Source organism: Pelodiscus sinensis, chromosome 28 (assembly GCF_049634645.1).
Source record: "Pelodiscus sinensis isolate JC-2024 chromosome 28, ASM4963464v1, whole genome shotgun sequence".
NCBI classification, from domain to species: Eukaryota; Metazoa; Chordata; order Testudines; family Trionychidae; genus Pelodiscus; species Pelodiscus sinensis.
This window is the reverse complement of record NC_134738.1, coordinates 2117221-2144724: the sequence shown is the minus strand read 5'-3', so window position 1 is coordinate 2144724 and position 27504 is coordinate 2117221. Positions and strand designations below refer to the sequence as shown.

Genomic DNA, 27504 nt, shown 5'->3' with positions numbered 1-27504 from the left:
AAGGTAGACAGCATTAGGAAGTACTTCAGTTTCAGATATGTTTTACAAGGAAAACCAAAAATTTAGAAGATGCCTTACCTGTTAGTCCTGAAGTAACACCACCACAATATACAGTGCAGTTACTTGGGCTGGACTGATTTACAACATCATCATAAGACAGCTGCTTGGTGTTTGCTGTAAAAAAAAGTTTTATTTTAAAGTTTTTCATTTAAACAAATGATTTCATTTTTGCCTGACTTCAGAAGTCTACAAACAGCAAGGATCCTAGGGCTTTTTTGAATGATGCCTAAAATCAGACCAATATATTTTCTTCTGTAAATCTTAATTTTACAATTAGTCTTAGATTACAAAATACAGTTATACCATCCTTCCTCCCAGGTTGTAGTTTAGGAAATGAGAAAGATGTAAATCAAAGAACTACAAGCATTAATAGTGACATGAAAAGTTAGTGAGGTTTCCCAATTGAGTCATTTTAACAAGGGCACGACAAAAGGAAAGCTACATTCAAAAATGCCTAATGAGTTCAAACAACAGACATGTAAATTCCAAATGAAAAAGGGGGTTAATTGCTGATACATAAAATGTTTAAAGTGATGTCATTTAAATTAAGCCCAGAATCTACTTTTAAATAAACTTCTTGGAATTATTTTCTTCCCTCAGTTTTAAATCTAGACAGTCATCCCAACCCAGTATATTCACCACAAAAAATGTAACACTGACAGTTCATGAAAACAAGTTAAGTTAAAAACCTACTCTCATGGTCCAAGCTTACCAAAATACAAGACTGAATAAGTTCTGAAAAGTAACTGAAGGGCTTTCAACTTTCAACATTAGTATCATATTTAAGGAGCTTCATAAAGTTATTTCTTCAAGCAAAAGCTTTACTTCTGAATTCTACAATGCATTAATTTTGTTCATGATAGAAGCACTAATACTTAAGAGCTAATATAAGGTTTTATTTCATCCTTATTTGGGTGGGGTGGGTACAAGGAGGACAAAATGCTAAAAACCTACATTCATATGTACTCTTTGGAGCTGGAGGTTTTCGTGTTGCCCAGTTAGTTCTGATTTGTCTTCCACCAAGCCACTGTCCACCCATCTGTTGAATAGCATTTTCTGCATCCTGTCCGTAAGGGGGAAAACATTTCAGCAAATTCTTTGAACAATACTCATACTAAAAGCAAAGGTCTGTCAGACTCAGATACTGCCAACTTATAACAAATACTCAAAACACAACACCCACTTCAAAAAGAGGAGTTTAAAAGATGAGATTTAAAGCAGTTATTTTAAGCCAAACTGAATGTATCCCAAGAATCATAGAACTAGAACTGGAAGGGACCTTGAGATACCATCAAGTCCTGTCCCCTGCCCTCATGGCAGGACCAAGGACCATCTAGATCAGGGCGGGCAAAAGGGCCATATCCGGATCGCCAAGGGAGTTGATCCAGCCTGCAGAGGCCCTGCCACTCCTCCACCCCCAGGTCAATTAGGACCTGGAGGCGAAGGGGGAAGCACTCGAAGTTTCCTACACCCTGCCAGAAGTGCGCACCACGTACTTCTGGCAGGGCAGGAGATGTTGCACGCTCCCCCGCACGCAAGCCATAATTGGCCTTGGGGCAGAAGGGGGAGTGTGCGAAGTCTTCTCCCACCGCCAAGGGCATGGTTACACAGGGGAAATCTGGGGGAGGAATGCCAAAGGTGCTCCTCTACCCCCAGATGAATGATGGTCTGCAGGTGAGGAAGCAGGGAAATATCCTGGCCCTGCCCTTTCCGGTGCAACCCAGGGCCACTTCAAAACTTTCTGAAATGGCCCCTGGCAAAAAATTATTGCCCACCCAATCTAGATCATCCCCAGTGAGGGAGATTCCATAACCTCCCTAGACATTTTATTTCAGTGTTTAACCACCCTGACAGTTAGGAAGTTTTTCTTAATGTCCAACCTAAACCGCCCTTGCTGCAGTTTAAGACCATTACCTCTTGTCCTGTCCTCTCCTCAGAGGCCAAGGAGAAAAAATTTCCCTTCTATACCAATATTCCAATTGTGTATTATCCCACCAGGTCTCTGATATATCAGCTATGTGATAGTTGTGTTCATTTATTAGCACTTCAAGTTCTTCCTGCTTATTACTCATACTTTTTGCATTTGTATACAGGAATCTAAGATACTGATTTGAAGAAGAGTTATGCACTCTTAGGGCATGTCTAGACTACATGTCTCTGGCGACAGAGGCATGTAGATTAGACTACCCGGCATAGGAAAATGAAACGGCTATTTAAATAATCGTCGCTTCATTTAAATTTAAATGGCTGCCGCGCTGAGCCGATCAGTTGTTTGTCGGCTCAGCGCGGTAGTCTGGATGCTCCGTGGTCGACATCAAAGGCATTTGTCGACCTCCCAGGCATGCCTCATCCCAGGCATACCTCCCAAATCTCTCTGACTTAATATTTTAAACTTAGTCTGGCCTAACAGCAAGAAAAATCTTAAACAACAAATAGTCTAGTAGCACCTTAAAGACTAACGAAACATGTAGATAGTATCACGAGCTTTCGTGAGCACAACCAACTTCTTCAGATTACAGGTTTTGTGTCTATTTTTTTTAACTCCCCATATCTCCCCTTTTCAAAATATACTGAGACCACATAATGGCCTGCCCTACTCATCCCTCCCTCCAAACTGTTATTATTTCTGAGACAAATAGATTTGGAACCATAAAAATTACTAGTATCTTGACCATAGTACCTTGCCCAGCTGTATGCAGGAATGTTTGATTAGTCTAAGTTTAGCATTAAACCAATTAACTCAAATTCCTCCCCTTTATGTTGAATATCTTCTACTTGAGACCACTAAGAACACTGCCATTGTCAGAGCCAAATTACTCAAAACATAATTTGTACTTATTGCATGAATAGTAAAATTTTAAGTATAAATATCAGTCTGAGTATTTTAGTTGTCATACTACTTTGCAGTTACATAGGGATGATACTTGTACTTTACAAACATGAATGAAGCTTTATGATACAGCATGATAGGTAAAGTAATATCTCAGTCTATTTACAAAAGGAGAAAGTGATACAGATATACCAGATATAAAAGGGACCAAATATGCACGTATGTTTTACATTATGTTTTCTTTAAAGCAAATACCAAGATTTCAGAACTCATGCTATCTAGAATGCCAATAATTACCCATTTATTGAAGAAGGAAACAAAGCCATATCCTTTAGATTTTCCTGTTGCCATATCCTTAACCACTCGTGCATCTCTAAAAAGCAGAAGCAAATAACCAATTTAGCATTTAAAAACAAAACTTAACAAAATGAAAGTCACACAGAGCTCATTTTATGTTTCACCTTTTATTAAAGTGAACTGTTTAATGCACCAGCAACATAATCAAAAGCAAATTTCCCCTTTTCTAAACAAAAACATTACTAGTATTTGTCATGTAGTAGCAAAATTAAACTTAATTTTGTAAACATGCAAATCAATAGTTTATCTAAAACACATTTTACAATAGTTGGTTCCCAGTTCAAAATGCTTTTACATATTGTTAAAACACTAAGCATGGTCAAAGCAGCTATTCAAATGAAACACTTAAGTCACAAAGCTGACTAACATTAAACTGAATGGCTCTCTTTAACCATGCAATTTATAGCTTGCTAATTGCCAACACATTCTACTCATTAAAAATATAAAATAGAAAAATGAAAAAAATAGGAATTAAAAGGCATACGTCGCCTGTTAACTGAATTCTTTAATTTTCTCGGGTCAATTCGTTACCCCCTTTTTGGACTGTTGGCAGCTGTAAATTTTGAAAAATTGACATTTTCAGAAATGGTTGCATTATTAAAGGAAATAAAATACTAAAGACATTTATGTTTTAAGCTATATACTATTATAAAGAATTCTAAAGTGCATTCGCAAACAGCAATCATACAGGATTGATTGGAAACTATAAGATATAAATAGGCAAAATTTATAAAAGTAAATAAGAAAACTACAACGTTTATCCACTGAGAGCTGTAGCTTGTAGTTAGCCATGGCAATTCTGTCCATTCTTCAGAGACACTCTGCAAAATAACCAGAGGCCTATTATTTGAGATTGAGTAAAAAAAGGAGAGAACCAGCTACAATAGCTAAACCCCATTTGTGGAGAGAGTGATTTTATTGAATGGTGTTTCTCAGACAATTCTGTACAGTTAGCCAAGTATCAAGTAGAGTATACACCCCCCGCTCTCCTGCCCTCCCCAGCCCGCCACACACACACACACACACACACACACACACACACACACACACTTTTGAAAAAAGTAGTAAAACCAGTCAGCAGATCACTCAGTGTAATATAAAGGCTTTATAAAAATGATTTCAATAACTATAACTATCACAATAAATGCACAATATTCAGTATTCTAAGACTGGCAGAAAAAAAGTCATAAATAATTGTCATTATGCCAGTTTTAAAACACTAATAGCTGCATCCTGTATTAAAATCTAGTTCTTCTACACATATGGCTATAAAGAATATGTAGACCACTGAAAGACTTAAATTAAGACCATTTCCACACACTAAAGATGTGAATGGTTAACTGGTTAGCATCATCCTTACTAGGCAATGCTTACCGGTTATGGTTTACCCAGCCATAGGAGGGGGGAGCTCCAGTCCAAGTTAACCAGTTACAAGTAATGTTTAACCAGTTAACCGTTCAAACAGGATTTTACATCCCTACCACACACTACAGAAAGAAAAGTACATTAACCCCCCATGAAAATGTAAGTGTTAAACTGCTTGCAATTTTCTGTGTTAATAAAGTTTAAATTTGAATATGTTACAAACTGCCTGAGAATAGTTAGATCAGTTTGTTCTGCATAGCCTAAAAAGGAAATAAAAAAACTAATCTATACTTACCCCTCAACTGAAAACTTTGAAAATAAGACTTGAACAAGTGAAAACATGCATACACCAAATATAAAGGGAGACCAGAACAAAAAAATTATGTATTCACACTAAATAAAGATTAAGTTGTAAAAAAGCTACCACACATTCCTAAGTGCTAATTATGCTTTGGTTCAACTCAGATTATTTCACAGAAAATTTCTTTTAAAAATTCAATACATTTCCAGGAAAGAATCAATGACTGAATAAAAAAAAGTGTCCGTTCATTTTATAAATATGGAGTATTCTTCACACACCTGAATAACTGTGTGAAATCAAAATACATTCTATTACTATTAACCCTTATTTATGACAACAATTTACAAACAGAAGGATCTTAAATCCTCTTTTTTTTTGTACAAAGTCAGCCTGAGCCTAGGTGACCTGAAAGGTTTTTCAGACAGTTAGCCCTACAATTATGTACGTAATATCCTAAAGAGAAAGGAAAAAAGGGTGTCTCACTCACATTATTTGAAACCTGACTTTAAAAAACCCCTAGGTTCTGCGGTCTGGATCAGCTCTCTTGCTGTAGAGTGAATCACCACTACCTTTTGGAACAGAGGGAATGATGTATAGGGTCCCAGTAATCCTGTTTTTCAGACATGTGATACAGTCTTAAGAGTTATTTTATACTGTCGCAAACACCCCTCACAGGAATGGAAAAAAAATAAAATAGCAAGTTTAAAAATTGCTTGTCTGGAATTAACCCCTTTCTTTATTATCTAATACCAATATAACTGCAGAGCAAGGCAATGCCTACACTCAAAACTTGCGGTGCGCAATAACTTTTGATGGGGGGGCACTCCAATAATTTGTAAAGTGGTCAAAGGCCGCACTCTTTCATTATATTAATGGTGGTGGCACAGGGTCTGGGATGGAGATTGGGAACAAAAGGGAGCTTGGGGTAGGGGACTAGGGTCTCAGAGGGAGTTTGGGTTAAGAAGGGGGTTGTGACCCAGAGAAAAGGATTGGGATGCAGAGTCCAGAAGAGTATATAGGTATGGGTGTAGGAGACAATTCTGATCTGGAAGAGCGTGTAGGAAGGGTTGCAGCGTCTGGGAGGGGGTTGTGACCTAGGGACAAGGGATTGGGGTACAGGATCAGGAAGGAAGTATGGCTGAAAGAGTGGGGAGTCGAGGTTTGTGGGGAAGAAGGGGCTGGGGTGCTAGGTTCGGGCTCTGGCTGGGAGGTGCTTACTCAAGTGGCTCCTGGTCAACAGACCAGCGGTACAGTCAGGCAGGCTTCTCTGCTTTCCATGCTCCCACATGCCACTCAAAGTGGCCGGCTATGGGGGGGGGGGGGGAAGGAGAGGTGGGAAGAGATGTTCTCTGAGCTACCTCCTGCCCAGGGGCTCACTGCGCAGACAACATGCTCCATACAGCCGGCCATTTTGAACACCATCGGGGAGGAGCCTGTTCAAGGCTCCAGCTGGGCCTTGGAATGGAGGCTTTGGGCTGGATTCAGCAGTTTGGCGGGCTGCATTTTGCCCACCCCCTGCTCAAAACACTAAAGTGGCACAGCTGTAGTCCTTCAGTGTAGATATTAATCAGTGACAAAAGAAGCCTTCTTGTCACTAGATAAAACACCTCTCTCTGAGGCAGTACCCTAGGCAGTCTACATTGAAGGTTAGGCTGGCTTTAGGGATGTTAAATGGTATTTAATCAGCTAGTGGATGGAATTTCCATCAATTAGTTGATGGGGGGGGAGGGGAGAGACAGCAGAACCACAGCAGGGTGAGCTCTCGTCCCCAGGAGTTAACCTGAGGGGCTCTGCCTTTTAATTCATTTAAAAGGCTAAAGAGCATCAGGGAGGACCAGGTGTGAGCCAGGAATCAGCTGATTCCCAGCTCAAGTCCAGACTCCTGTTACATCTCTGACTCCCGTAAACCCCCGCGGAGATGGTGCTGGGGGGAGGGAAGACAACTTTTAAGCCTGCTCACCCCAACTTGCTGCCTCTCTCTGATAGATGCAGCAAGTGGGGGGAAGTGACTAGTTAAGCATATGCTTATCAGATAGTCGACTAGTCGCTTACATCCCTAGTTGGCTTAACCTCTCTGAGGTGTTACTTTTTCACACTCTGGGAGATGTAATTATGTCACTGTAACTTTTCAGTGTAAACCAGCACTAAGACAGCTATCAAAAAAGGTTCAGGCAGCTGACTGCTATACCTATGTGTTAGAGTGAAAAGATGTCTGGAGCTCTGAAAGAGGATCTGTCTAAAAGTACCCCTCCTACATTTCGAGTACTACTTCCTCCTTCTCAGACCTTAATACTTCTGGATGAAGATAAGACCTATTCTAGAAACCATGTGTCACTCAGAGATGTTCAGGTATGTGAGGCACTGTACCTGTTCCACAAGTAAGTATGTCTGCGATTTCTACAGAGAAAGACAGGGATAAAAATAAAATAAAAAAAAGCTAAAAAATGTAAATTAGCACTCTCTAATATGAGAAAATTCTTGCAGATCAAGTTTGAAAACTCTAGCATAATAATCTGAGGAAGTGGGTCTGGCCCACGAAAGCTCATCATCTAATAAACCATCCTGTTAGTCTTTAAAGTGCTACATAGTCCTGCATTTTGCTTCAGCTACACCAGACTAACACGGCTACATTTCTATTACTAGCATAATAAGAACTTGAACTAGGATTTAAGTCCAATATATTGCACTTCATCAGAAAAAAACTTTTCAATTAAAAACATCACTACATAATACTTCAAAGCCCTCTTATCTTGGTTACCTCACCAACCAGGAGCATCAATCCAAGTACAAATAGTTAGTCACGACTAATTTAAATTAGGAGAAAGGAACAAAGCTGCTTTTAGCCCTGCTACAAAGCATATATTTTACACGTGTTTCAAACTATAAGCACTACATCTGGATGTTAATACAGCAAATAAGGATCAGGCAGGTGGAGAACTGCAATCACGACCACTGATCAGCTAAGACTTTATACATACTGTTCTACTTGTTAAGCCATCTCTCCTTCTCACTGTAGTTCACTTGTTTCCCCCCATCCACCTGCTGAATCTTGCCTTTCGGACTCCTCTCATAATAAAGAACAGGCACCGTTACCATGTTTGCATAGTGACTAGTACAATGAGGTCCGAACTGGTTGTGGCCTTCAGATGCTACCACAAGGCAAGTACTAAATCACCAAACTGATTGTTAAACTGGAATTAAAAATTATTTTATTTAACATGACTTTTGTATCAAATACCTAGACTATCATCAAAAAGCCAAAATCTGACTGGACCTGAATATGATTATATTTAGTGGAAACGAAGTACAAGACTCAAGTCTAAGACATCCTCCAAATTACACTAGGATTTCTACCGTACAAAGTTCGATGTATACTGAATTTTCCTAAAAAGAAAAAACTGACTATTGGTGTTGTAATTCTATTATGTATCCCTTACTTTTTACTCAACTACTAGAACCCTGAAGTCTCTTTCTGAATACAATATTGTGCACCACAGTCATTTCTGCAACTTGACAGGACTTTTACTTACTGTAAACACAAGCTTGCCTCCAGTAAAAGGTAATGTTTCATTTATTTGCCCTAAGAAATCACTTACGATATTCTTCCAAACGGTGCAAAAGCTGCTTTTATATCTTCAGTTGTAATTTCTGGACTGAGATCTCCAACAAAGACATGGAAATGGTCTTATTGGGAAAAAGAGAAAAAAAATAATGTACAAGTTTGAAGAATGTTCCTAGGATCACAATCAGTATAGCAACTTTATATTGCATTAATTTCTATAGCTCTGAGCGCTACGTGGGAAACTGAAATCTTTTACCTATCAAAGATAGCATTTGTCACTGCTTCAAATATAGCCAATGCTTGGTTAAAATGTTACAAAAGCAATAATTAAGAATATTGCTGGGATGTACAATATTTAACTCAAACTTGCTATTTTTGTAGTTATTTTCATAACCAGTCACTATTTTACCAAAGATTACAATTGTTTACTTAAAAGTCAAAGCTTACTTTAAAATCTTAATGTTACAATAGTAATGTTAAAATTAAACATTTACAGATAGTTCATTAATGATCCAAAACTTTACCAACTATAGCAACTAACAGCTCTGTGAGCAATGTAGCATAAAATTAGCTTTAAAAGAAAGATGGATATTGAACCTAGCTACAAAATGTTTGGCTTAATCCATATTTTGTGAAGAACAAAGAAATACCTTGCATTTCAACAGACTGACGTTAAAGAATTGACAGTTTTCCCAAAAGTCAAACAGTTTTGTTTGCCCAGCCATTACATCATGTGAATCCATGTGAATTCAAAGTAAGTGAATCCATGTGCAAGTGAACTAAGACTGAAGGCAACAGATGAAAAGAGTAATCCTTCACTACGTCAGAGCCATTAAAAAAAAGAACACTGGAGAGAAATAAAGATCCCACATCTCAGGATTTTTTCCACTTTGATTAAACAATTTTAACATTTAACACCGTACAGACTCACTTGTATTTGAGTAGGTGTGAAAGGTCTAATCCACTACGATACTAATTTGGTTAAACCGCAAATTTTTAAGAGCAGTTTAAGGTTGGTCAAGCACAAAAGCAACACACTGGGTTGCCATGAAGGGAGAAATTTCAGAAGCAATTAAAGAGCTCCAAAAAAGTTTGTATAGAGCAGCACAGACAATAGCCATGAAGGCAGCTGATTATTTTAACCTCATAGTGGATGAAATACTAGAATATCAATCATGACTAATGGGGTCAAAGGACTATAAGAAGCAGCACCAGAATGAAAAAGAGTGGACAACAGACCACATTCTGATGCAATGGGGAAAGGAGAGGGAAATCTTGCCACAAACGAAAGAACAAAAGAGAACAAAAACCCCCAAAATAGCTTCAGCTGGTTAGTGAATACCCTTGAGAGATTTCATTTTATGTTTAAGAAGATACAATTACCTTGTGAACGCAGTGTGCTGACAACGGTACTACCTGATGACAAAGATTAGATTTGTTCTTAAGTTTATTAACACAAACACATTTAATATCATCTTAGGATAATGATCAAAACATTACTGCAAACATTTGTATGATGCTTATTGCTTATGTTTAAAAACTATTTGTGCAAATAAAAAATTACTCAAAGTATAAAGGGCACTTACTGCTGGTATCTTTCTTCTGGCTGCTGGGGGTTGTTGCCCAGTTCACTTTGACCTCCTACAAATAATATTTGCTAAAGTTATATCCAAGCAAATTGGAGCCACATTCTGGTATTATTAGCAATTAATTTCTATACTGCAGGGGCACAAGATACACAAGTTTGTAATGAAAGACATTAATCTAAGTGGCTGAAGTTTTGGAAAAATCTTCTATTTCCAGCTACATTAAGCCCTTTCACAATGAAGATAACTATTTTGGCTTTATTACCCTGCTAACCTCTCACTTTTGAGATGAGCAGAATTAAAATATTTATTACGTTTTTTATTTTCCCTTCTCCACTTCTGACCTAACCCTCCTGTGAACGGTCAATGTCCAGCTTTTAAACACCACAATCATGAAGCTCAAATGAAGTTAAAAGTTCTTCACTTTGCATGTTAAAAAAAACCAGGAGAAAGTGTTTACCTTTTGTGATTCAGTTCAGATGGTGGTTTTGCTTTGTTTTGTTTATTTTAAAAATGTTTCATTCACATAATTGTATATATTGTTATTTCCACTGCAACTCACCCTTTAGACATGACAGCTTACCTTACCCATTATCTTCCGTCCATTCATGGCAGCTAATGCTGCAGCTGCATGACGATGCTCATAAAACTCCACAAAACAGTATGGATCATTTCCAGCTGTCTGTTAAAAAAAGCATATGATGTTAAACGTTATCATCACCTCCTATTTTACCTGAATTGTAACTGGTGCTCAGTTAGATCTATGTCTGAAAGTCTTAGTAATTTATAGAAAGCTTACTCTAACAGCTTCAACCCAGTCACAGTATTAACATATTAGAAAAATATTTTTAAATTATGCTATGGGTAGACATCTTGGTAGTAAGTCTGTGCTTCTACCCCACCTGGATATAACAAAAAACTAGCAACTAATATTTGAGTCCAATGACATGTTCCTTTTACAACATCATACCCATCACAAAAGGCTGCAACAAGTTAAGCTTCTTTACATTTCTTCATTGTACTCAAAGAAAGTTAAGCATATGGGAATTTCTGTAATCAGACATGCTACAAGGAGTGGGAAATGTTATCCAGATAAAAGGACCTTACATCCATGATCATTTTGCAGTTTTTGCATGGCCCAATCTGGCTGAACAGCTGGAGGATCAGTGCTTCAGTCACATCTCTTGACAGGTTCCCTACATATCTGTAAGATTAAAAAAGTTTAGATATTTACACATTCCTTTTATTTTCCTCATTCATCATTATTAAAAACAAAAGCAGAAAACTTTTGCTAAGCCAAGTATTATTCCTTAATTTAAGGAAATACAAGTTGCATCTCTGAAAAACGGCACTCTCTTGTCCAGCAACTGCTCCTGGACCAGACAGCCTGGGAGTCTAAAGGACGGAAAGCCAGCCAGGTCAGCAGCAACAGGATCTGCAGTCCCCAAAAGCATGGGGCTGCAGCCTCACAGCAGGAGCCAGAGCCTATACTGCCCAGGGAGCCAGCAGCAGGCGATGGGTTTGGGGGCTGGTGACAGAGGTAGGGATGTCATCATGTAGATGAGTACACGATTAACTGATAAGCCTACACGCATTTCCTACCCACCGCCCTGCTGCCTTTGTATCAGAAGCAGAAAGGGGGGGGGGAGGGGAGAGGGGAAAATGGATCCACCTGCCACCCCCATGCTGTTGCCTCTGATAGAGAGGCAGCAGCATGGAGGGTGAGGGGGGCAGACTGGAACCAATATGCACAGGGAGCTGTCTTTCAAGCAGGCTCCCCTCGCGACCTGGCTCTGCAGATCCACCTCCCCCTCCCCCCCCGCTTCCTACAAAGGCAGGGGGGAGCCAGCTTAAAAGCTAGCTTCCCCCCCGCACTGTCCTCCCTGCCCTATGCGCATGCCTCTATCAGAGGCAACAGCACATGTGGGGGCGGGAGGACTGCCACAAAGCAACCTGTCAGTGGTGGGGCGAGCAGCTCATCTCTAGGGTGTCCAAGCTCCTCACGGACAGGGGCCTCAGACCCCCCCATGCACAGGAGCTGCTGCCATCCTGCACAGCTGCCTCTGTATCAGAGGCAGCAGTGGGGGGCAGCTTTTTAAACTTGTTCCCCTCATGGACCAGCTCCGCCTGCTACCCTGCACTACTGCCTCTGATTGAAAGACCGCAGCATGTGGAGGCAGAGGGCTCCCAGAAGCACACTGGCTGTGGTCCCCACCCCCGGAAACTATCTAATAGTCGTGTCACCGTTAAGATTTCATGTGGTTACACGACTATTCATTTACACAGTATCTAACATCCCTAGGCAGAGGACCTCCCTCATCCAGCAAATGCTCTCTTTTGGAACTGGTTAGGTCCCAAAGGTGTCCAACCTGTATTTTACTATGAGTTAGTCAACAACAGTTGTTCTGAGTAGTTTTCAGTTGTATTATATGTACATCTAAACTACATTGTAACGCCAGACTATGGAGATACACCAATATTAAGGTGTTCAGATACTACAGTGTTGAGTACAGTATAAAACCAAAATTGCATGGTGGGCTCAATCCTTACTTTTCTTCTTCCCCAGAGCATATGGGGGAGGTAAGGCGCGGAAGCATTGCGTGCTGGGACATGGCTTGATTTGGATCCCATTCTCTAGAAGTTAAGGGAGCATGAGGAAAGTGCTTGCATGCCTCTCATGCCTGGCTGGTGTGTGAGAGGCATGCACGAGATGGAAGCACTTTCCCCTTACTCCCTTAACATTCAGGGAATGGGATCAAAAGCAAGCCGTGATCCAGAGTGCACGTCTGCTGCAACCCCAAAGTTCCGCCCTTGAAGAGCTGGCAGCTCCACAGCTCCCCTTGGCCATGAGAGCCCCCTCGCTCTGTGGATGGGCAGGGGACGAAGGGGCCAGGAAGCAGTGTGGGCAAACAGCAGTCAACGGGACCTGAGAAGTTCCATGCCCTGCAGTCTGCATATCCCTCAGACCACACTGAAGCTGACAAGATGCGACTGTCACTTTTTTGCCTTTTTCCTCCTATTTTTTGAATATGTCACCCCTTTCTAACCATTCAAAAGCTATTGAGTGGTGGGAAGGGTTTAGCTGGACTAGCAAAAATGGATCACTGGCAGGGGGGAGGTTCGTGAAATGAATACAAATTGAAAAGGGGTCTGTATACTTGAAAAGGTTGGGAACTACTGGCATAGATTACATTTTCCCATTCAAATCCACTGCTTGTCAGAAATGTTGGATTGATAGCTTTGGAAACCAAAGAACAGTTAGGTCCAGATGTTACAAGAAGCTCCATGTGCATGGATGTGTGACTGGGCAGATTTCCATTAACTTCTGTGTGGCTCCATGTGAGCGCAGGACTTTAAGTGAGGAACTCCTTGCAAGGATTGGAGCTCTAAGGTGAGCCGTTCTCCACACTATGCCTTACCAATGTGCTTCAACTCTGGCTTGGATGAAGGCTACAGCATATATTATCTGCATTATGGTAGTACCTACCCCTCAACTGAGACCCCCCCACTATGGAAGGTACTGTAGAAACTAGGGATGTAAAATCCCGGTTAAATGTTAGGTTGCTGTTTGTGAGGTACCTGGGGCCTGCCAAGGAAAGGAGCTGCTCTGGAAGAGAGCAGCTCCTGTCCATGCTGAGCTCCTTGCAGGGATGGAGCTGCCCTCTGACCAAACCAAAGACTAAGGCCCTAACTCAAAAAGGAACTTAATGTCCAGTCCCAGTGTGTAATGTGTTCATTAGGAAATGAATAGCAGATTACTCTGAAGAGGAGCTAGGTTAAATCCCTGTGCAAATCTCAAGTATCTAATACTGAATCTTCCTTGTCTATGGTAGGGCCATGACAGTTTAAACCAGCCGTGGCCAACCTGTGCTTCACAAGCCACATGTGGCTCTTCTCCCTCCCTCCCCCGCCCCCTCTCTCCCAGGTACAGCTTCCCATGGCTTGAAGCCCTCCCCATGGCTCATAAAACCACTCCCGAAAATGGCCCTCTCCACCCGGCTCCCTGTGGCAGGGGAGCCGTCCGATGCAGCCACTAAAGAGGGCATCGGCTGGCAGGAGCCTGATGTGGCCAAAAAGCCTCTGAACGCCTTTTCTTAAAGGGGCAGCCTTTTTTGGGGGAGGGGGGGAGGCTTGACAACTTTGCCCTGGCTCTTCGCACTGGATCCACTGATATCTTGGCTCTTTGCTTGGAATGGGTTGGCCACCCCGGTTTAAACGGTTACACACAAACCTCCCTTCCCTTCCCCCCCATGGGTTGCTGCCTATCAGAGGCAGCAGTGTGGGGGAAGAGGAAGAGTTGGGAGCCAATGCTTGCAGGAGCTGCCTGCCCCCCATGCTGCTGCCTTTTACACAAATGGGGAGCCAGTGCGGAGAGTCTGAAAGTCCGCTTCCTGCGAGCACCAGCTCTTGCCTGCTGCCTCAGAGAGGTGCGGGGAAAGGGGGGGTTTGGTGGGGAGAGAACGACTGCGCCACAGAATCCAGTGCTTGCAGGGAGCTGGCTTAAAAACTGCCTTCCCTCAGTATGGGATTTTCAGCAGTGACATGTTTACAAAAAAACCCTGCTTTACAACATCTCTAGTATATGGTAGTTCTGTTTCTCAAGACCACACATTTCTATCATCTGGATAATAATGGATAACAAATTAGAATTAAAAAACAATTAAAAATAAATTAAAATTACATAAAATCAACCTTTTACTACCTACTGAAAATCCATTAACAGAACTAACCTAAAGAAAATGGTTACTAATGCAACAGTTTAACAAGTTACTCTATTAAATACCTGATACAGAATCAGAGAAACATATAGCTGGAAGGGCCCTGAAGAGTTCTTCTAGTCCATCCCCTGCACCCAAAGCTGGACTAAGTATTGACAGCTGCCTGTCTAACTTTGTTTTTAAAAATCTCCAGTGACTTCACTACCTTCCGAGCCAATTCACTGTGCTTTTCAGAGTTAATCCACCTTTACTGCAATTTAAACCCTTTGCTTCTTGTCCTATTCTTAGAGGTTCAAGAGAACAATTTTTCTCCTGCCTCCTTGTAACAACCCTTTATGTACTTAAAAGCTCATGTCCCCACCCTCCTCAGTCTTTTGCTCTCCAGACTAAATAAACCCATTTTTTTCGATCTTCTGTCATAGGTTTCTAGATCTTTAATAATTTTTGTTGCTCTTCCCTAGACCTTCTTAAATTGTGCTCATCTTTCCTGAAATGTGGCACTCAGAACTGGTCATTACCCACATACTGAGACCTAATCAGCATCGAGTAAAAGCTTCAGAGGGGTAGTTGAGTTAGTCTGTAACTGGAAAATCATCATAGAGTAGTTCAACAGAGTGTAAGATCCATCATTCTAACTCACAAGCACCTATTTCTGATACAAACTACATGAAACAAGAAGTATTTGCTTTTCTAGACAGAAGGAACAGTGTTTTTGGATTTCAGAACCTGACTTTAGTTTATATTTGACGACCAAAAGACAGGAGATATGCAATCTACTGCATATAATAGTTAAACTGACTAAACCTATCAGTTTGATTTTAGATACATGTTAAGGACATTTTGTATGCTAATTGGATCATTTAATTCAGTCTTCCTTGTGTCTTAAACTCCACTTGACATCATAATGAGGATGATTATGCAAAACTCCTTTTTGACAGGATTCACCATTTCCATAAAATTTGGTTCACAGCAGCTACAGCCAACAGAGAACTAAAAAGCCTGGGAATCCATCTTAGACTTCATACATAATCCACAGAAATTTCACATATTTTCTCCAAAACGTTAAAAAAAATTCCATTACTGCACCCTCTCAGACAAAAGTTAACATGGGAAATCTTAATAACAAAAAATTGTGCCAAACACAAAATACAATAAATTAAACACAGGCAATACAAATAGTGAATTTCCTGCTCAATCTAGGTTCCTATACCAATGGCCACTAGCACTGCAGCCGAACACCAGAATATGCAGGTTGTGTCCAATTAGTGATTTGATGATAAAACATAAGTTAACGATAAAGTGACAACCTCCTATTAAACTTCCTACAATTGCAGCAAGTTCAGGAGGAGAAGAACTTCGGCTAAAGCAATCAGAATTGAATAGCTTTTATTTCTTCAGTAGGAGTCCTACACAGGCAGTCCCTGGGTTACGTACAAGATAGGGACTGTAGGTTTGTTCTTAAGTTGAATCTGTATGTAAGTCGGAACTGGCGTCCAGATTCAGCCGCTGCTGAAACTGATCAGTTTCAACAGCGGCTGAATCTGGACGCCAGTTCTGATTTGCATACAGATTCAACTTAAGAACCCCATGCTCCGCAGCTTTGCTCCCCGTCCCCCTGGTCTGCAGACAGCTGACAGCTTTGCTTCCTCTCCCTGGTCTGCTAGAGACCAGGGAGAGGGTGGGTCCCGTTCGTAACTGCGGATCTGACGTAAGTCGGATCCGCGTAACTCGGGGACTGCCTGTAGTAGAGTTACTTAAGGTACGTTAAAAAAAATGGTTCTTGATAAAACCTGATATAAACCTGAACAAAATAGAAACTCAGTATCTGAGAAGTAGAAGGCAGACACATTGTCCACTCAGTTACCATGCCTTTGATTAACGTTCTACTGGAATTTAATGTATACTGGCCATCTGCAAGTAGAAATAAAAAAGTAATAAACTAAGAAAAATGACAACTTAAGCACAATACAGGAATTGTATTTTAAAAAGCTAGACACATGGACAATTTCATCAGGATAAGACTAATGTGTGTGATGTTTTGACTATAGCGAGGATTTAGTTGCCTCTTAGTAATAAAGATCTCTCCTATAAGTAGGGAAGTTGTTATAATGTTTAAAGTGACATTAGGCCGAGTAATTAAAATAAAAGGTTTTTTTTATAGAAGATGTTCACTAATAAGTTGAATAACAGGGATGTAGCCATTCACTTGCTTGACCAGTAAGCGTCACCCTTATGAAGCAAAGCTTCCACCCATGCTGCAGCCAGGCCTGGCTTGGCCAGATCAGCCTCTCCCACGCACCCCATGCAATGCAGTTGGGTCAGGCCCAAGCAATCCCCCGTCTGCAGCTGCAGCCCGGCCAGACCCAGCACCTGTGGGATCCCAGTTAACTGGTTAAACTTTTAACCAGCTAACTGATTAAAAAGGATTTTACATTCCTATTGAGTAACATCCCCACATCAAATGTATTCTTACACTAATAATAGCTAGTGATTTATTTAGAATTGGATTTTAAGCATTACTAGAAGGCTGTGCCCCCTGCTTGTTACGCTACCCTGACTCAGTGGTCCGATTTGGTCTTGCCATCTGTCATGATTATGAGGGTTAGCCAGCAGCCTGGGGATTAAGGGGTTAACTACACCTAGCCAGGTGGAGTGACCAATAGGAATGTAGGTGGGACTTTTCAAACTGGGACAAAGGAATTTGGGTTTTTTTCTTTTCTCCCTTTTGTCTCTCAGAGTTCTCTGCAGCTATAGAGAGGGACAAGCATGTCTCTCTCTCTCTCCAAGACACCATTCTTCATTTTCTGTAAGTAGGGTAAAGTTTAGGTAGTTTCGTTAGGTTTTATTGTGTTATGGATTGGGTATGGGATCTGATGTCTGGCACTGCTTAAAAGATGTTTTGGCTTTTCTTTGTAACTAAGTTCTAGGCCCATGGAGTTTCTCCATGAGTATATTTTGTTACCTTCCTCTCTAGTCATTATACTTGCAACCAGAATATTGTTGTAATAATAAAAGTTCTTTCTTTTCTTTTATTAACCTGGCAGTGGTTAATGGTGTGCCCTGATTTTTGGTTTAGGGGGAAGATTTCCCAAATGGTCTTTCCCCTGGTTTCTTTAGCAACATTTGGGTGGTGGCAGCGGAAGTTTTATTCCCAAGATCTAGGTTTTTAAGATCTTGGGGGAAGTTTTATACCAAAGCCTGGTAGATAAGGCTTTGGGGTACACTTGCTGGCCCCCACTTCTGCATTTATCATGCCAGAGTGGGGAAGGAGCCATGACACCATCTGCACTCTTCGGCCGGCGAGCCACATGTGTCCATGGTGGCCACCATGGACACGTTGAAGGTGGCGTTCACAAAATTAGGCATGCAGCGCTGTGGCTGCCCACTCCCCTCGGCCTGACTAAGGATGGGGCTGGCACAGAGCAGGGGGTGGAGAATGCAGCAGGGATCAGGCAGGCACAGGATGGGGTTGGCAGGGTGCAGCAAGTGAGGGAAGCTGCAGGGCCGAGGCATGAGGCAGGGTCAAGGGCCCTCCTCATGCCTGAACTCTGCAGCACCCACCTGCCTGCTGTGCCCTGACAACCTCTCCTCATGCCCAGTCCCTGCAGTTTCCTCCCACCTACTGTATCCTGCTAGCTCCTCCCTATACGCACCCAGTCCCTGCAAAACACCAGGCCCGCTGCACCCCAATAACTTCTCCCCATGCCTCCTCAACTACTCTGTCCCCTGCCTCTCCTCATACCTGGTTCCAGGAGCACCCCTCTCTTGCTGCACCCTGCCAGCCCCACTCCATTCCTGCCTGGTCCTTGCTACACCCTCTATCCCACTAACAGCTCTCCGGCCCTGACCCCGGGGAAGGCTGCACCGAGGTGATGGCACACCAGCCCCGGCTCTCCCACTGGCTGCCAGGGAGGGCCGAGGCTGCAATGCAGTAGCCCCAGCTCTGAACCTCAGCCTCGAGAGAGGGCAGGGCTGAAGCCTCAGCAGGCTAGCCTCAGCTCTCCCAGTGGCCGCTGGGAAGGGCCACTCTAGGAGTGGGTGGGGTTTGGGCAGAAGGGGAGGGGCTGGGGCTTGCCTTGACCAGGTAGGCTTTCACCCCAGCCTGTGGGCGCTGATGACATCATCCTGTTGGCCCACAGGAAAAAAAATATATATAGATTGTACATTAAATAGCATTACAGCCTTGCACTGATTTCAAGGTTAGCTTATTAACAGCATAAAAATCAGAATGGTTACTAGAAACAGAATACCTATTAATTGAAAATTCAGTGAATGTTGCCTTTTCATCTGCATAATTAAATAGCAATCTAAGAGGTTTCTAGGATGCTGGATAATCTCTTGGCAGCCATACAAAACTTTTGCAGTTGGAGCTGCAAAAATATGTTCCTTCAGAATCAATATCTACAACATGAATTGTGCTACAAGTTTTCTGACATTTTAGTGTCAGTAACGTCAAATATCTGCAGAAAGAACTGAGTTCTGATGTCTTAGAATTTCTCTATGCATATGCAGAATGTCTTAATGAACATGCCAAAGGTATATCATCAGAAAAACACATAGTATCTTGATAGACAGTAGTGAGAATTACTGGAAAAAGCTAAAATGGAAGTTGTAAAATTATGCATGTTTTCTAAGAAATGTGAACTGAGAAAATGGGTTAAAGATAGCTCAGGAATATTTCTACTTTACATTACAGCTTAACTCCTACAGTTGTGTGTCTCTGCTACCTATTCTCAATGACTAATAGCTTATATTTTTTTCATTTATTGGCTAAAGATAGGTAGAGAAAATTCTGGGCTGGTATTACACATTCCTAGAATATTAAAACCTCTGCTCAGAGACTTATGAAGCAAAAGTGTGAAAGTTCTTAAGAACAAGCATTTATAAAATTGACCATATTAATTGGGAAACCATGCTTAAAAGGTATACATGTGTATTAAGTTTAAAACAGACTAAGAGGCTGCACTGACAGCTCGCTAACCCCCCTCTATCCAGCCAGAAAGCGTGATATCATCATTCTGTTACCTGGCAGGAAAAACTTTTTTATATACACAGAGAGAGATTTCAAATATTACACATGCAACTGAAGTAAAGAATTACCAAAGTCTATTAGACTGCACTATGCCAACCTGATCATTGTAAGTCATAAGATATAGTAGAGAAGGTGGTGTTCCATAGCTGTTGCTTCAATACACCAACAGAGAAACCATGTGAAGGTAAAGTTGACAGGTATCAATGTTCCTAGAAGTGGACTGATGTTTTTTGCATATTTATTACTAAAGTCAAATATGCTACAGGAATTCCATTTAGCAAAGTTAGGACACCAGGGTTGACGCACACCTTCTCTATGACCAAGAACCCTGCTTTATTGGCATTGTACATGTATACCAGAAATTAGGTGCACTTACTACTAGGGATGTTAAAATGAGAGGAATTAAGTAACATGTAACTGCTGAAAATGTCATGGTTACATGGGAAGAGGATGGGTGAGCAGGAAGCTCCCTGTGCTTACAGGCTCCCACCTGCCACCCCAGGAGCTGGAGCACGCTGGGAGCCACCTGCCACCCCAGGAGCTGGAGCACGCTGGGAGCCATCTTTTAAGCTGACTCCCCATGTGGTACAATGAGCCTGCACGTATCTGTGAAAGTTAACCAATAAGCCCAGGCTTATCAGATAACTGTTTACAAAGTTAAACTTTGCTACATTATAAGTGTTCACTGTGTTAATATTTAAATTAATACTCCACTATCATTTCTACAGGTCTCTCCCCCCACCCCCACAGGGAGACAAAGCTACAGCACAGCTACTGTGAAGAGGCAATGACAGGTTACATATATTAAGGATTTGGTTCTACACTCCTTGTAAGTGTAACTAAACTGAAGTCAGAAACAAGCATGTATATTCAACAATTTCAAAAGTAGTTACTAACAACAATGGTTCTTTGAGCAGGAATGGCTAACGTTTCCATCAGAGAAGGGAAAGTCTCTCCAGATATGGGAATTCTATGGATTTTCACTTTCCTAACTATACTCTTAATTGGTACTTATGTTCTCAGTGCAGGTTTCAGTATGTATCTTCTTGAGAAATCTGCTGCTAAACAAACTGACCTTTTTGAAGATAACAATATTAAGGAATCCAATAGCTACATAAGCAAACTGTTCTATGAAGTTTTGCAAGTGGCACAAACTGAATATTGTAAACAAACAAAAGAAGTGGTTACATAGCTTACTATGTAAAAATAAATATGTTATTCAGAGACTAAGTTACTTAAATAATATAGCTATCAATCTAGCCCAGCTGAACGTCAAAATATCAAGACTAACAACCTCACACCAAAGCATTAGAAATACATAAACATCATAAAGAAAAGGCTGTTTTAAAAAATTGTTCTGCAGAAAGAGCTGCTAAAAACAACTATGCTAAGAAAACCAGAAGGATAAAGTTTAGTAGTTGACAGACACCCAAAGACATTAGTGTCCTATCAAACCGTAGCAAAACAGTCTGATTGAACATTATTTAATCCTTCTATGGATGGAGGTTTTAGTAAAACCATACACAAAAGTCCTACAAAAACTATTCGGAATAAACACCAGATCATATGTTGAAAAGTGACCTTACAGTCAAAAGCCTGTATAAATATTGTACACTAAAATTTAAATTAATGTCACAATATTCCAGATCTAGCTATAATTATCCTGAAACTGACTCAAGAAAATGCAATTCTCAGTGTGTTGCTCAATTGTTATTTTTTACAGGTCAGAAACATTAGGCTTTTGCAATAAGCTGCATGTATTGAGTGCAGATAATTACAGGCAGTCCCCGGGTTACGTACAAGATAGGGACTGTAGGTTTGTTCTTAAGTTGAATCTGTATGTAAGTCGGAACTGGCGTCCAGATTCAGCCGCTGCTGAAACTGATCAGTTTCAACAGCGGCTGAATCTGGACGCCAGTTCTGACTTACATACAGATTCAACTTAAGAACCCCAGGCATCCCCAAGTCAGCTGCTGCTGAACCTGATCAGCGGCTGATTCCAGGAAGTCCGGGGCAGGGGCTTCCTGTAGTCAGCCACTGGTCAGTTTCAGCAGCGGCTGACTTGGGGACGCCTGGGGCAGAGCAGCTGGGGTGCTGCTGGGTTGGTCCAGTAGCGCCGCCGCTCCTCGGCGCTACTGGACCAACCCAGCAGCACCCAAGCTGCTCTGCCCCAGGCGTCCTGATTCAGCCGCTGCTGAATCTGACCAGCAGTGGCTGAATCAGGACGCCTGGGGCAGAATAGCTGGGGTGCTGCCCGGTTGGTCCAGTAGCGCCCAGTGCGGCGCTACGGGACCAACTGGCAGCGCCCCAGCTGCTGTACCACAGGTGTCCGGAGCAAAGCCATGGAGCACGGGGGCAGCGGGACAGCCCAGACGCGCCGTGGCTGTCCTGCTGCCCTCGGGCTCCGTGGCTTTGCTCTGCTTTGCTCCCCGTCCCCCTGGTCTACAGACCAGGGGGATGGGGAGCAAAGCGGCAGAACACGCGGGCAGTGGACAGCCCAGACGCGTCTGGGCTGCCCGCTGACCACGTGCTCCGCGGCTTTGTTCTGCTTTGCCCCCCCCGTCCCCTGGTCTGCTGACCAGGGGGATGGGGGGGGGCAAAGCAGAGCCAAGCCGCGGAGGACTTGTCCGCTGCCCACGCGCTCCGAGGCTTGGCTCTGCTTTGCCCCCCCCCCCCCCGTCCCCCTGGTCTGCAGACCAGGGGGACGGGGGGGGGGGGGGGGGGGAGCAGAGCCAAGCCGCGGAGCGCGCGATCAGCTGACAGCCCAGACGCATCTGGGCTGTCAGCTGGCCGGGCGCTCCGCGGCTTGGCTCTGCTTTGCCCCCCCCCCCGTCCCCCGGGTCTGCAGACCAGAGGGACGGGGAGGGGGGGGGGGGGCAAAGCAGAGCCAAGCCTCAGAGCGCGTGGGAAGTGGACAGCCCTGTCCGCTGCCCACGTGTTCCGCCGCTTTGCTTCCTCTCCCTGGTCTGCTGGAGACCAGGGAGAGGAACGGCCCCGTTCGTAACTGCAGATCCGACATAAGTCGGATCCGCGTAACTCGGGGACTGCCTGTAGTTCTTTAAAGCAGAAGCAGTACACTCAAAGTAACTTGTGAGACCATTAAAAATCAAGACTCAATATAAGAAACAGAGGAAAAAAGTACAACAAAAAAAGTTAGAATATGGGAGTAAGAATGTGATGAACACAGATGGTCCCATGTTTCAAGCAGCTGAAACTGAAAAGACAATGAGACCTTATTTAACAATATTCAACAGAGTGTTCACCTTACCACTTTGAAAATTAACTAGAAAAGTTGGCATAGGCCAGAGTCCTGTTTTCCTATGCAGGAAGTCAGCTAAGATACTTATGTCCATGAAACATGTGCAAAGCATCAAAGCCAAATGCAGGAACTTTGCCCCCTTTTGACTCTCTCTGATAACTTCCACCTTTATCTTAATACTCCTGAACATACCATGATAGATGATGGTGGCAGCGGCCTAACTGAAAGAACAAGTTTCTAGAACAACAAAGTTAGAGATCAGAGAAATCATAAGTCTAAACATTAGAAACCACTGCAAAGGAAACTTCTGTGAGGAAGAGGAAAGTGGGAAGAATTTTGACAAGTTGTATCTTCAGCTCTCCCATAATGGAGCCAGCTATGTTAACTAGATTTTTCAAGGTAGTGTGTTAATTATATCCACATTACAAGGAACATTCCTCAATTTACAATCACCCCCATTCCAGCTTATTTTAAAAGTACACCCATTACAGCTCTTATCTCTGGAGCTATACACATTTAAATGTACACATGAAACTCCTGTACATTTCCTAAGTAGCTTTACAATCAGTCTTCATGAAATGGAATCTATTGCAAAGTTGGGCTGTTGTTATTGTTTTTTTTTTCCTAATACACAAGCATTTGATTGTTTGGGGGTTTTCACTCACTTAGAAGTCAGGATTCTTTTAAATGTCAGGCTTCCTGTTTGCAAATTGTGTTAAACACCACAGATACGAGCAGGCACAAATTAAGCCATATGCTCCTGAAAGGGTACATACAATTTCTCTACTACAACAAAAGTCTTTCAGAGAGAGGAGGAAGAAACAAAAAAGAAACTAATGAACAATAGAGTAATAAGAATGAGAAAAAGAAAGATGAAAGAAAAACCCTGTATAAGGAAAGAACAAAGCCTTAAAAACAGAATATTGCAAGCATCTAAACAAAAGGAGTGGTTACACAGGAAAAAGACATAATAAATAGAGGGGTGATAGAAATGTAGCAGTGTTAGTCTGGTGTAGCTGAAACAAAAAACAGGACTATGTAGCACTTTAAAGACTAACAAGATGGTTTATCATTAGCTCACAGACATTTACCTCCCCCCCCCCCCCCCCCCAATTCCCCTTCTGTTCTGAAATTTGATTTGTCCTTTTCATGTGTGTTCATTTTTTTGACTGTATTCTTTGGTATATATGGTTGTGTCAATTTTCTTCCACTATTTGATCTGAGGAAGTGGGTCTGGCCCACGAAAGCTCATCATCTAATAAACCATCTTGTTAGTCTTTAAAGTGCTACATTGTCCTGTTTTTTGTAACTAGAGGGGGGGCACAGTACAGTCTGAGTGAACACTTCAAACCTTGACTCCCCCACCCCCTTTACTCACAGTCGCCTGGGAAAGAACTACAGCACGGAGCAAACCCCTCCCGTCCCCGGGAAGCCCCCTCCCCTCACAGGGCCGCAACTCCTCCCAGCAGCCCCCTCCCCTCACAGGGCCGCCCCTCCCCTCACAGGGCCGCAACTCCTCCCAGCAGCCCCCTCCCCTCCCAGGGCCGCCCCCCCCCCCGCAACTCCTCCCAGCAGCCCCCTCCCCTCACAGGGCCGCAACTCCTCCCAGCAGCCCCCCCCCCCGCAACTCCTCCCAGCAGCCCCCCCCCGCAACTCCTCCCAGCAGCCCCCTCCCAGGGCCGCCGCCCCCCCGCAACTCCTCCCAGCAGCCCCCTCCCCCCACAGAGCCCCCCCGAGCAGCCCCCTCCCGCCATCGGAGCCCCTCCCCCGCAGGAAGCAGCCCCCCCAGCTGCGCGAGGAGGCGGGGACAGAGCTGCCCGGGCTGAGGCAGCCCCAGCCCCCCGCGCGGCCGAACAATGGGCGGGGCGTCGCCCCCCCACTCACAGGGTCTTGGGCATTTCGTCCTCCATGGCTCCGCCGCTGCCCCTCCCGCGGCGCACCCAGCACCTGGGCAGCCCGCGCGCGACCGGCCCGCGAAGCCACAAGGCGGACAATAAGCCCCGATGCGCCTTTCAAAATGGCGGCGGCGGCGGGGGGAAGGGGCCCGGCGCGGCCGGCTCGGAGGGGGGAGCAACAACGCATGCGCAGGGAGGAAACCGGCCGGCCGGCACCAAGCGCCTGCGCACTGATGACCTCTGAGTCCCGTTTCCTCCGCACCCACGGGAACCAGAAGCCGCATGCGCGCCACGCTAAACTTTTGAGATCTCCCTCCGCCGGGTTCTTTTCTGTCCGCTTTCTTGTGGCGCATGCGCACTGCCATCTGGTGGCGGTGTGGTTCTTTCCTGCCTCCTAATGTTCCTGCGATCCCCTTCTACCTTTCCCTGCGGGGCGCTGCTGGCTCCTCTGCTGCTCCAATTAATAGCTAATTACAGGCAGGAGGAGTTAAAAAAAAAAAAAATCGTGCGCCGCCCGGGAATCGAACCCGGGTCGCAAGAATGGGAATCTTGCATGATACCACTACACCAGCGGCGCAGATGAAAAAGCTGTTTGGCCGCACTGCTGATGAGCTTTACAAAACTTAAAATTATATATTATGTATCATTTCAGTGTTGTTTATTGACAGCATCCACGCAGAGCTCTATGCATGTAATAGAGGTTCAAGCACACATCAGCACTAGCACAAGTGTGGTCATCTGCCTTACCATGCTAACAAACAATGGCTATATGCAAATTCATCATTTAGTTTTAGGTATAATATACAGTGCACATAATTATACTTCTGCAACAAGAACATGTCCTAGGGCAGGAGTGGGGAACCTTTTTTGGGTCTGGGCCACTGACCCAAAGAAAATCAGTCGGGGACTGAGAAGCAAAGTGAGAACCACATGACTTAGACGGAGAAAGACACTCCTCACCTTCCCCTTGCACACCAGAGCCTGGGGGGGCCAGGCTAGTAGCTTTTGTGTGTTCTGCCCCTGTATGTGGGTGGTAGGGGGGCTAGAGTGATAGAGTAGGCTCCCCAAAGCTGAGCCTCAGGGGGAAGGATAGGAGCTGTTGCTACACTTCAAAGGAGGAAGTGCCCTTATCGATTAATCAAATAGTCAATACAAATTGCATCGACTATTTGATTAGCTAAATAATTTAAATTTTACATCCTTAATATACATTGTGCAGAATTATGCATAAACAGTACAAGCAAACAGCATGCAGGGGATGCAGAAACCCCTAGGTTCTTGCTCTGCTGTGCCTTTCCTGCATGACCCCTAATAACATCCCTCTCTCCATGCTATGTGATTTTCACCCCCAAAGAGTTGATCCTGCAAATTATTCCTCCCGGATGGGCCTCCTGAACCTGTGCAGTGGGCTCCACTGACTCAAGTGGAACTCTGTGCCAGTGTAGAGGGCCACTCCCTGCAGGAGCGGGGCCTTGAAAATAAAACATTAGATAATTTTTTCAAACTCTGCACACGGCTGCAGCCAGGCCGATCTGGCTCTTCTTTTCTGAGGAAGTTAGAATAACGGAAATAAGAGTGAAGATAACAAGACACCCTTCACAACAATAATGTCTTTGCTATTTTGGAATTCGTGTTCTCTGGCTCAAGTGGATTATCACTGAGAACACACATCTGCTTGTAATGATCCAAAACAAGATTTTACTTCTTCTTTTTTTTTTGTAATAAAAACAATCTATTTTCAAAACCCATCTCAGTGTTTTTCTCTGTTCTACAAATACTTCAGTTTTTCTTTAAAAAACTAAGTAATTGCCAGCCACCTGGCATTGGGGACATCCCCTCACACCTGGGAAAACAACAGCATGAGCATATGATGAGTTCAAGTACACCTTAGGCCCACCTCAGTCCAATCTGGAGAGGCTAATTCAAGCCTCCCCAGTTCAGTTTTCAGCTCCTCTGCTGAGATTACCAACAAGAATTAGGGTCTGTGCTAGTGAGCTGGTTTTGTGACACCCCTGGATAAATTGCCAGACACCCACCTATTTCCCACAGGCCTCTGAGCACTCATCAGATGATGGAATTTAAGTCATGAACAGTCAGGCAGAAGAGCTAGACACTATGCTGCTTGGTGCCCTAAGCATAGAGAGTGACCAGCTGCCAAGCAGAAAAAACAAAGCACTGTTTTTGGAGAATGGGAGGCCTATAGAAGACATATCCATAGATCTCCATATCCAGATGGTCCCAATGATATTGGGGTGCCTGGCAGCATTCCCAGCAAGCTGGGAGCTTGTGCAGCTACTCAGGAGAAATGGAAAAAACCCGCCCAGCTGATTAGCAGAGCGCTCACAGCTAGGTTGTGTGTGTCTGTTGGTGGTGCACATCCACACATGCCCTGGTGCATGCAACACTTATTATTCCGCACCTGGGTGGAAAAGATGAGGGGAACCTTGCTGCCCGGCCAGGTGGGAAGGGCGGCAGGCTCAGGGGTCACTGGGCACTGTCTTAGTGGGCCCCGCGCCTGGCCAGGGATGTCCCCGGCACA

The 27504-nt window shown here is 43.5% G+C and overlaps 1 protein-coding gene and 1 non-coding gene across 6 annotated transcripts in view; both read right to left on the bottom strand.

The window, feature by feature from the left end:
* TIA1 (TIA1 cytotoxic granule associated RNA binding protein) overlaps positions 1-25275 on the bottom strand; it is a 31620-nt gene extending 6345 nt beyond the window's left edge. Inside the window, exons 1-9 of one of the 5 annotated variants that reach the window (XM_075910962.1) lie at positions 24955-25174; positions 11169-11265; positions 10645-10743; positions 10062-10116; positions 9859-9891; positions 8510-8597; positions 3188-3263; positions 1015-1123; positions 79-174 (exon numbers count right to left, since the gene is read on the bottom strand). In XM_075910962.1, the coding sequence (XP_075767077.1) occupies positions 79-174; positions 1015-1123; positions 3188-3263; positions 8510-8597; positions 9859-9891; positions 10062-10116; positions 10645-10743; positions 11169-11265; positions 24955-24980 (679 nt within the window). In that variant the 5' untranslated portion in view covers positions 24981-25174. Of the gene's footprint in view, positions 1-78; positions 175-1014; positions 1124-3187; positions 3264-3731; positions 7247-8509; positions 8598-9858; positions 9892-10061; positions 10117-10644; positions 10744-11168; positions 11266-24954 lie in introns of those variants that run through there. The other 4 variants (XM_075910963.1, XM_075910964.1, XM_025187775.2 and 1 more) reach the window with 4 other exon arrangements.
* Positions 25276-25471: 196 nt separating this feature from the next.
* Positions 25472-25542, bottom strand: TRNAG-CCC (transfer RNA glycine (anticodon CCC)). Its single transcript has one exon. It is a non-coding gene; the product is annotated as a tRNA-Gly (tRNA).
* Positions 25543-27504: the final 1962 nt, after the last annotated feature.